The sequence below is a fragment of the Silene latifolia genome, chromosome 1 (genome assembly GCF_048544455.1).
Source record: "Silene latifolia isolate original U9 population chromosome 1, ASM4854445v1, whole genome shotgun sequence".
Classification (NCBI taxonomy): Eukaryota; Viridiplantae; Streptophyta; class Magnoliopsida; order Caryophyllales; family Caryophyllaceae; genus Silene; species Silene latifolia.
Genome location: NC_133526.1, coordinates 193,536,430 through 193,547,968, shown reverse-complemented (window position 1 = coordinate 193,547,968; position 11,539 = coordinate 193,536,430). Strand labels below are relative to the sequence as shown.

General features: G+C 38.5%; 1 protein-coding gene, 1 long non-coding RNA gene and 1 pseudogene across 2 annotated transcripts; 2 read left to right on the top strand and 1 right to left on the bottom strand.

Annotated features, from left to right (window-relative positions):
* Positions 1-339: 339 nt before the first annotated feature.
* On the bottom strand, positions 340-963 carry LOC141590270 (uncharacterized). Its single transcript, XM_074410875.1, has one exon. It carries the CDS (start codon positions 961-963, stop codon positions 340-342), a length of 624 nt encoding a protein of 207 aa, XP_074266976.1.
* An 8-nt stretch (positions 964-971) lies between these two features.
* Positions 972-7,175, top strand: LOC141590263 (mitochondrial fission 1 protein A-like; annotated as a pseudogene).
* Positions 7,176-9,755: 2,580 nt separating this feature from the next.
* On the top strand, positions 9,756-10,996 carry LOC141619198 (uncharacterized). Its single transcript, XR_012531630.1, has 3 exons — positions 9,756-9,986; positions 10,301-10,428; positions 10,704-10,996. It is a non-coding gene; the product is annotated as an uncharacterized LOC141619198 (long non-coding RNA).
* Positions 10,997-11,539: the final 543 nt, after the last annotated feature.

Below are 11,539 nucleotides of genomic sequence, written 5' to 3'. Positions count from 1 at the left end.
ATAATTAATAATTGCATTACCAATAATTACCTCTTTATATATAGATAGAGTCCACATTGTATATAAAATACATATTAAATCCAATTTTATTTAGCCTTGAATTTCATGCGTTTTTTTTAGCAATTGAACAATAGTGTTAATGTTGTATATTTTGGTTTAATTACAATTGTTAACATGCCATAAAAAATGAATCATACTTTAATTTAAAGATACCAACTATATTATTATCAACAAAATTTGTGAAAATACACCCTTGTATCAAGAAATCACTTTATAGACATAAAAAACTATTTAGTTTTAAACAGAAATGAATGGAAAATAACAGTATACCCCATTGTATCAGGTTATCAACATCCAGCATCTTGACTGTCGTATTTGGCTGAGCAAACGTTTAACTTTATTCTTAGACACTCCCTCTTTGATTTTGTCCTTCTTCATGTCTATTTGTTTCTTCTTCACATTAAATGTTATTTTCGACGAATCTGACTTCTTTGTATCCACACTGAAATTCCCTGTTGCCAATACATCTGTTGGAGCACCTACATTCTCAAATTCATCTACAGATTTATCTGTACTGAAGTCGTCATCATCATCGTCTTCAATCCTTTTAATAAATACCTTAGGGCCATGAAACACTGATTTTATAAGTTCTTCATCCGCTTCATTAAGTTTCCGTTCTTCATCCTCGCCACCGCGCTGTAAGGTCTGAAGCATAGCATTAACACTGACGGTCGCATGCCTCGACTTAACAGACATAATCTCACCAACAGCAACCATCCTATCCATCTTGCGTTTTGAATCCAACGCTCTATTCTCCAAAGCCTTCATCCCATCTCCCATCTCTTCCGCATCCCTTTTTCTCTTTTTCTCAACTAATTCCTTATCCTGGTGTCTCCATGGTTCAAAATTCCTAGACGCACCCGCTTCAACAGTGTAGTCGGAGTTTCTTGGATTAGTTTTCATTGTTATTTCCGCAGAGCATTGCAACTTGCCAGAGCATTGAAGAAGAGGTGGCTGCAGCTGCTGCAAATAATGTTTCAGAAGAAGAAAAAGGTGACTGTCTCACAAGGCTATCATGGGCCCTCGTTCATTCTAAGCGTAGCCAGGATGTGCAGCGCGGGATAGCTATGGTTGAAGGTACGTCAATTATCTTTGCTGCATTTCTTGACGCAATTTTCATTTTTTAAGTCATTCGAAAACCACTAAGAACAAGAACACGACTTTTTCTACGGAACTATTGCTGCCACTTTCCATCTAAGAGAAATAAGTAAAATGCTGAAAGATAGACATTTGCTTATGTTCAATCTTCCTTTCATTGGTCATTTACTCATTTGTGGTGCAGCAGTTATTGTAGAGAAGTCAACTGAGAATAATTAGTTTCTAATTATTCTCCTCTATTTTAGCTAACTATTGATTTGTGTATATACTCTAGCTTAATTCTCTCCTTAAATATAGATATCATCTAACCCTTTCACACCTTAGACTATAACTATAAATATGCTTGTATTTACCTCTTTGTAATCATCCTTGAATTAATACAATTAATCCCTTTCTACATGGTATCAGAAAAAGGCCCGATCCCCTCCTAATTCAAACCCTACAAACACCATCTTCCTCCCCGCCTTGATCGACTATGTCAGGCGCAACGATCCCCAACCCCAATGACCCCAAAAACCCCTTTATCCTACTCAACGTGCATTCCATCGTGAAATTCGATGGCACAAATTACCGTCAATGGCGCATTCAACTTGAATCGTTATTTGATGGTTATGGACTCGCCTCCTTCATCGATGGGACTGCACCTCCTCCACAAACAGTGGCTGCGGCTGCTGACAAACAACCCGCTCCTAACCCCGCGTATGACTCTTGGTATCGGCAAGACAAGCTTCTTTTCTCCGCCCTCTCTAGCACCGTCACATCTGCTATTTCCCCCCTCCTCAACCGTGTGACTACGACGCGTGCCGCGTGGGATGCTCTTGCAGCCGCCTATGCTCGTCCGTCTCGTGGTCACATCAAACAACTTCGCCATAAACTAAAACATATCACCAAAGGCTCCCTTTCCATATCCGACTACATGACTCGCATCAAAAACACGGTTGATGAGTTAGCCCTCTTAGGCACCATAATACCTGATGAAGATGTCACGGACCAAGTGCTTGAAGGTCTTGACGCTACCTATCAACCCGTCATTGATGCTATCAACGCTCGTGACGATCCCATTCCCTTCTCTGCCCTTCTCGAAAAATTAATAAATCGAGAATTGACCCTTTCTCAAGCCACCCCAAGTCCTCTTCCCTCGACTGATTTCCCAGCCGTTGCCCATCCCACATACACCCGCCACAATACCCATCAATATCGCCCAACCCATTCCGCTGCTACCACTGCCACTCCACCTCCTTCCACCCCGAATCAGAATCCACGCAACCCATTCAAAGGGAAATGTCAGTGGTGTCATACCCAAGGACACACCCTCTCCTATTGCACCATTTTCAAATCCCTTTACCCACATATCCAAGTGCCTCCCTATATCCGCACACCCGCACCATCGACCCAAACCCCAGCCCAGGCTCACCCCACGGTTCTCACTGCCTCCACCCAGTCCCCGTGGCTTCTTGACAGTGGCGCTTCGCACCACGTTACCTCGGACCTCGACAATCTTGCTCTTCACCAACCCTACGACGGTACCGATGAAATCGTTATTGGTGATGGCTCTGGCCTTCCGATCCTTAACACTGGTTCCGCCTCTATCTCCTCATTTAAACTCCATAATGTTCTTCATGTTCCCTCTATGCACAAAAACATTATTTCCGTATCTAAATTTTGCCTTGACAATAACGTGACTATTGATTTTTGTTCCAATTGTTTTGTTGTGAAGGACAATAAAAATGGAGCCACTCTATACACGGGATCAGCTACGGACGGAGTCTACTATTGGCCGGCGTCGTCTCCACCGCAAGCCCACTCGACCTCCCTCACCACGGCTGACCTTCACCACCGTTTTGGTCATCCGCACCTTTCTGTTTTAAAGAATATTGTTTCTTGTTTTGATTCCAAAGCTATTATCAATAATAATACTGATTGTTCGTCTTGCCATATCTACAAAAGTCATAAATTACCTTTTCATACATCGTCAATTAAATCCACAGCCCCACTCGAAATAATTTTTAGCGACCTATGGTCGTCCCCGGTTGAATCAATTAATAAATTTAATTATTACGTTATCTTTGTTGATCACTACACCAAATTCACTTGGCTTTTTCCCTTAAAGAAAAAATCCGACACTCATGCCATCTTCTTATCATTTAAAAATCTCGTCGAAAAACAATTCACCCGATCAATTCTCACCTTCTACTCCGACAATGGGGGCGAATTTGAGAAATTAAAACCTGACCTTGCCAAATTTGGCATACAACACCTCACCTCTCCTCCTCACACCCCGGAACATAACGGCTTTGCGGAACGACGACACCGGCACATAGTCGATACCGGCCTTGCTCTTCTCGCTCATGCCTCCATGCCTCTCCCTTATTGGTCCTATGCCCTTCAAACTGCTACCTACCTCATCAATCGAATGCCCACTCCCACTCTAAAAAATGACACTCCCTACTTTCGCCTATTCCAAACTCATCCCAAATACACCAATTTCCACAACTTCGGATGCCTATGCTTTCCTTGGCTCCGCCCCTACACTCACCACAAACTCGAGGCCCGGTCCATTGCCTGCGTTTTCATTGGCTACTCACCCTCTCAACATGCCTATCTATGCCTTGACCCATCTACCAACCGAGTTTACAGTTCCCGTCATGTCCGATTTGTAGAAACCACCTATCCTTTTGCCTCCCAACCCACCACGGATCCCCTACCCACCTCCACCGAATGGTGTACTGTCTCCATTCCCTCCCTACTCCCTGCCACGACACCTACCTCGCAACCGTCTCCCACATCTACTCCCCCTGACACCTCCACTCCCGCGACCCCAATCTCCCCTTCACCCGCTACCTCTTCCCCCACCTCTCCTACTCAACCAACTCCCTCGCCCTCGCCTCCCCCACCTCCTCCACCGCCCCCTCCACCATCACACTCCCATGGCACTCGTGCCTCTCACAATATCTTCAAACCCATCAATAAACTCAATCTCAGTGCTCACCTTCACTCTCCCGAACCTACCACTGCCAAGCAAGCCCTACTCGACCCAACTTGGCGCTCCGCCATGGAGACCCAATTTCGTGCTCTCCAAAGTAACCAAACCTGGGAACTCGTTCCCCCGTCCCCATCCCAAAACATTGTGGGTTGTAAATGGGTTTTTCGCACCAAATACAACCCCGATGGAACCATTCATAAACACAAAGCCCGTCTTGTCGCGAAAGGGTTTCATCAACGACCCGGACTCGACTATTCGGAAACATTTAGCCCCGTTATAAAACCTGTCACAGTCCGATTGTTGCTTAGTCTTGCCGTTACCAATGGGTGGTCGCTCCGTCAACTTGACATCAATGACGCCTTTCTCCAGGGCACCCTCACTGACACGGTTTATATGGCCCAACCTCAAGGGTTCGTTGATCCCTCCAAACCAACTCATGTGTGTAAACTACGCAAGGCTCTCTATGGACTAAAACAGGCCCCAAGGGCGTGGTACAATGAACTGCGTTCCTACCTCACAAGCTCGGGTTTCACTAACTCTATTTGTGATACCTCGCTCTTCATTCTCCACGGTACTAGCCCATTATTTATTCTTGTATACGTTGATGACATTATTGTTACAGGTGCCTGTCCGTCGAAAGTTGCCGCCTTCATTGCCGCTCTCTCTGCCAAGTTCTCCCTCAAAGACCTTGGTCCACTCAATTACTTTCTCGGTGTTGAAGTGCGTCCCTGCTCTCAAGGACTTTTCCTAAATCAACACAAGTACACTCTTGATCTCCTTGCACGCGCCAAGATGTCTGATGCTAAGGCAGCCACCACGCCTATGGATGCCTCGGTTCTGCTCAGTTTGGGTGACAGTCCTGCCCACGATGATCCAACCCAATACCGTACATTAGTGGGTGGTCTTCAGTACCTCTCATTAACTCGTCCGGATATAGCCTTCGCTGTCAACAAGCTCTCTCAATTTATGCATGCCCCAACGACATGTCATTGGAATGCCCTCAAGCGCCTACTTCGTTATCTTGCTGGTACGCCTTCCCATGGCATAACAATTTTTCGACACTCCCCGGTCCATCTTCATGCCTTCTCCGACTCTGATTGGGGTGGCAATCCCAACGATCTAACCTCCACGGCTGCTTACATTGTTTACTTGGGACGAAATATTGTTTCGTGGAGCTCGAAAAAGCAACGTACTGTTGCTAGGTCCTCAACCGAGGCCGAATATCGGTCCGTAGCTAATGCAACAGCTGAAATCATTTGGCTCTCGAATCTCCTTCTAGAGCTACGAGTCAAGACCGACACCCCACCGGTTGTGTATTGTGATAACATTGGTGCAACAAACTTCAGTGCCAATCCAATATTCCACTCTCGTATGAAGCATCTTGCACTTGATTTTCACTTTGTTCGTGAGAAAGTCCAAGCTGGCACCCTCCGTGTAGTCCCTGTTGCTAATGATGACCAGCTTGCCGATGCACTTACCAAGCCCTTGCATCGTCCTCGGTTCACCATGTTAATGTCCAAGATTGGTCTTTCCCAAAGGCCGTCCATCTTGCGGGGGGATGTAGAGAAGTCAACTGAGAATAATTAGTTTCTAATTATTCTCCTCTATTTTAGCTAACTATTGATTTGTGTATATACTCTAGCTTAATTCTCTCCTTAAATATAGATATCATCTAACCCTTTCACACCTTAGACTATAACTATAAATATGCTTGTATTTACCTCTTTGTAATCATCCTTGAATTAATACAATTAATCCCTTTCTACAGTTATCGCATGCAATATTCGACACACATTCATTTTGGTTCATCCATAAACATTGTCGAGTTACCACATGGGTAAAACTGCATACATTGACATGCCCATAAACATTGTCAGTTGTGACATTTATTTACTATGAGTATGTTTTTATAAGACAGCATCACTTGCGAATACTACAAGTAGCTCTGTGCGAAGAAGAGAGAAGATTTATCTGCTTGCTGTGGGATATTTTGCGAATACAAAAGTGTTGTTTCACCATATCCCTATTATATTTCGTGATCTGTGGTTCTCAGTTTCTCATGCAGTAAATCCTTTGATTTCTACTCCGAGGGCTTTCATAAATCGAATATCATTGGTTTAACAACGGTGCAACACTATAACCTGCAAAATCATGTAATCTTACAAAACTTTTGTCTGGGTTGCTTTTCTTAGATTGCACCAGATTGGCGACAAGCTCTAACCCTGAAGAAAAATGTGGAAGATCGCATTGCAAAAGGTAAGAAATATACAAACGACAACTATGTCATTTCAAAACTCCAAAAACAGTCTTATCATACTAACTGCTAAGAGGCTGCTGTCTAAAATTCAAATTCCTGAATGCAGATGGCGTCATTGGAATCAGTATTACAGCTACTGCGCATTGGGACTTTTAGTTGGAGGAATCGATGCAGCTGTGGCTCGTAATAACTGAATGAAGCATCATTTTTTAACCTCACAATTTGAATACCAAGGTAATCCTCTCCAACAGCCGCAAGTATTATAGCGAATACTCATAGACAACATTGTCCGAACCGTCACCTGCTTGTTTTTCGGCTGCTTTCTTTTCGGTATCTTTGACGGATCGAAATCCGGTGGATAGTATTTATTGACCACTTTTCTTACCTCTTAACTTCAACAGATGGCTCAGCGGTCGCACGACGTATAAGGTCAAGGGATCCTTTAAAGTTCTTATGCTTTAGCTCCATCTCAGCTCACTCACACCATACACTGGCCAAATGATCAACGGCCTTATAGTTTACTTGCACAGCTTTGTCAAATATGACTCTCGCATTAGCAAGATCATTATGATGCTCATAAAGTTTAGCAAACGCTACCCATAAAGTATGAGGCTTTCCCACGGCCTTCATTGGGTCCACGGTCCTCACAGCCTCCGTGTAAGTCAGAATTTGTCGGGTAGGATTTCCCTCAAAGAGCTTTACTCGCCTATGCCACTGCTCCACGTTGTGATGATTCTGTCGGAGTAAAACACTATTGGCAAGCTCCGGCCTTCTGTCCATTAGAGAGAAACGGAAACTGTAGTTTAGGAGTAGTAGTATTGAGAGGGTACATACTGGTTGCATTATTATATGGTTTATATATATACCTACTTTGTAATTATGGGTCGTTTGGTTACATGTAGGAAGTTGCATTGCCTAGGAAGTGATAAATCACATGATTTTAGAATTCATGTGAATTAGGAAAAGTTGTTTGGTTGCATAGAGGAAATGCAATTCATGTAGGCATTCTCACTTACCTAGGGGGACCTAGTAAGCAACTTCCTCCATTATGGAGGAATTAGAGTTCCAAGGTAATTCTATTTCATGAGAATTGGGGTAACCAAACAAGTTACCCATTTTGCAATTCACATGAATTGGAATTCCTATGTTATTTAATGGGTAACCAAACAACCCCTTAGTGTTTTAGTTGTTAACAAATTCAAATTATAATATAATTATTATATCTTTTGCATTATCTGTATGGCCAAATTTATATCTTTTCGTACATATTAATATTTAAGTATATAGGTGTTTTACAAAAGTTGGAAACTCTAAAATTGCCTGAAAAAAGCCTCTTTTATATATATACTAGATTTAAAGCTCGCCCGGGCCAATTTGTATTATCCTATAATTATGATGTAATAATACTCGCCTTGGTTCTTTTCAGCTTATTTGAGGTTTTGTTCGGCTCATTTCAACTCACTTCAATTTAACTTAGTTTATTTTATCTCTATTCATCTCACATAACTTCAATTCAGTTCAGCTCATTCAACTCACCAGTTCAATTCGGCTCCATTTAGTTTAGTTTAGCTCATTTCAGTTCAAATCAACTTATTAGGGCTTTATTCATCTCACATATCTTTAATTCAATGCAGCTCCATCCAACTTCGATCCTCCAGTTCAATCATTTGAGCTTGACTAAAAAGCATCCCAAGAGTCAAAAGGGAGCTAAGAGGTAAAATTTGTTTTTTTTTTTACCCAACCCAAATTTTACTATGCTAAGTTTTATATTTGAGTAAAATTGAGAACATATGACCATAATATATAGTTAAATAAATAAAAGAACTCATAATATAAAAATGACATAATATAACTGAATTGATAATTGATAATTTAAAATACATGGGATCACTTTTAGAATTACATGGGTATTCATGTTCCTACTTCCTACGTAACTTTATATACTCCATACTTTGAGAGCGATGAAGTGACATTGTTGTTACTACCTACCTTTATCGACGCAAAAATCCTATTTTGTTTCGGTTTTAAAACCTTTTTATATTCTTATTGTAGGTTAGTTCTAATCATTTTTTTAATAATGGAAGAAAGAAGAAACCCATAAAGCATAGGAAACAATTATTATAGGCTTCGAACTATATCAGCATGATTGTGCAAGTATATTCGAAAGTCTTTTATCAAGTTAGGATCACAATTCCTAAAAATTATTCAGTGTGCAAGTATACTGAACATACATTCGTTTATGATGATTTCACACCATACTATTTGCTGAAATATAAATGTGAGACCCAAACATTCACAATTAAAAAATTACAAAAATTAAGTAATGTTGGTTATATTATTATCAAGATACGAAGTAATATGAGCATTTGGCATGTTAATGTTGATGAATCTCGAAATTGAATTGGGAAGATAGATTATAAAAGGTTTACTTTCTATAATCGTATCTCTAAATAAACTTTGTAAAGCTACCTTTCGGATACTCCACAATATAAAAAAAAGTTTTTTTTCCTTAAAATGATAGTTATTGAGCTGTGACCTTTATTATAATGACGATATCGCTATAAAGGTGGCTGCTATATTTGCTAAAAACCCAATACTACAACCCGATCGACATATTAACACAGTAAGTAAAAAAATGAATGACAATGAATCTTACGGAGTACATAATTGCAATGACTTTTGAAGAGATCTGAACCTTGAGACACAAATTTTGTGAACAATAGATTTCGTCACTCATCTACATGATAATCATAAATCATGCATGAAATAAACATGAAAATAAAAAACGAAAACTAAAACCTACGCATGGCGATAATGAGCAAATGAAATAAACATGAAAATAAAAAGAGAAGTAAGACTCGAGACAGATTGGGACAGATTGGTTTTTTGGTGGTAGGCAAAGGAAAGCTTACTTGTTGACTCATGTAATTGTCAATTTGTCATGATCGAGCATCATCAATAAATCTGACTTGTTGTACATCATACAATCCCTCCTATAGTCAAAAAACAAATTATGAGATTAGAAACGAATGCATAAAACACGGATGAACAAATTATGAGAATAGAAACGAATACATAAAACACGGGTGTAGTACTCCGTATACATCAATACAATAAATTATCTGAATAAAAGGATACACTAAGAAAGAAATGAGGCCATATAATAAAATAAATCATTAATAAATATGCAAAAGTTACGGCTGAAATATTTATTGAGTTTGATGGAGATGAATCAATTGATATTTATAGCTGATAAAAGAAGCTTAATCATCTCGGTAAACGATATTAATTAGGACTCATGCACTATATTTTTAATCAATCAATATATATATATAAAAGAGGCTTTTTTCAGGCACTATGAGCGTCTCCAACTTTTCTAAAACACTTTAACTAAAATTATATCCTAAAGAATAAAACTAAAATTATATCCTAAAGAATAAATCAAGAAAAATAAAAGATAATATATCAAGTTTTTGTTATAGTTTAATATGAAATTGATATATATAATATAGATCCCGTATTATTAAATCTATCCTAAATCAAACTCTACAATTGTGGTGTGTGTATATATATGTATCTTCATCTTAGGTCAATTCTCAAAATCATCCGGTTTTCTTTTCTTATTCTTCTTATTCTTTGCTCATTGTTCCACAAATTTATAGATTCTAGATTTAAACCATTTGTTCATTTGTGGCACGTCCTTTGTTAAATGTATGCTTTGTATTAGATTAGAGTTCTGTTATCTTTTTTATTCAATTTGTTCATTTGTGGCACATGAACGTTATTATGTCTTTAATGTTGGGTTAGTCTGTGTGTTTATTATTGTCTGCTATTTTTTTGCTTACTCCGTGAACATTATTTACGAGCTTAGCTAATCATATTTGCATTGTTTTCATATGAAGCTAACAACAATAACGCATGCATGGCTCGGAATCAAGCACTTGATGCATGGGTACAATATGGAATCGCATCAAATGAATTCGATGACAGAGAGCATACTCGGCTGGCTTTGTTTATTCATGGGATTGTTGTATGTTGTCAAAGAGTATATTTTATTTATTATTGGGAAAGTCTTTTACTATAACCAAATATATATATATATATATATATATATATATATATATATATATATATATATATATATATATATATATATAAATACATATATATATATAGACCCTTTTTGTTTCATGTTTTAATCAGGAAGAGCTAAGAGTTTTATCTGAAGACTAAAACAAAACGTATTGGTAGGGTAAGTAACATGAAGCAAACCCTAACGATAAACTTCGGAAAATTTGGATGCAGATTGTAGATGACAAGCTGGTAAGAAGGCTTGTCTAAAATATAGTCCTGCCTTAGTTGGATTGCTGCTAATTTGATTCTCCTCAACAATGGAGATTCCATTGAGCATGTAATGGAGTAGTGTTCAATTTTATTTGCATTATATGTAGGTAGCTTTAAGTTTACAACTTGAACCAATGTATAACATTTGCATTCTGCGTATTACTTTGTAATTTGTATATAGTTTCAAATACATGTATAAAGATCACATGTATTCCTAAATAAAAATCCATTGCAATATGACAATTTTTTTGGTTTTACCTTTGACTCCACATTATTGCATTGTGTAATAAAGAATATGATCTGATATAGAAGGATGGGTAGTTACTTACATGATGTCCACACTTGCAAAGCATAAAAAAATTAGTGTGATCATTTATAGACGGAGTTTAAGTATTGAAAATCCTTTACCCTAGAAGATTGAATGTTAATTTGTTCTTTTGAATCCATTTTTTACAATTCAATTATGTTGTTTTTTAGTAATATAAATCATTTACTTTAGAAATTGTACATGAAAATTAATCCCAGGGTGTAACTATAAAATTTTAAAATTAATTATTAATATTATTTATATATGTCCGTGCAAAATGCACGGGTCCTAAACTAGTGAAGCATACAAGAATATCAAAATTTAACTTTCACGTTTTTATCAATTTTTTTTGTCATATTATTTGTAGTCATTAAGGTAGATTTGAACTTAATTATGCGATTCTTAGTTTTTTTTACGTATGATAGAATGACAAATACTTACTTAATAAAAGCCTCATAATTCAAATGCAATTTGTAAAAGAGTTTTGGAT

Bases quoted from the DNA above. Each gene is read 5' to 3' on its own strand.
- LOC141590270 (XM_074410875.1), bottom strand. From the start codon at position 963: ATGAAAACTAATCCAAGAAACTCCGACTACACTGTTGAAGCGGGTGCG.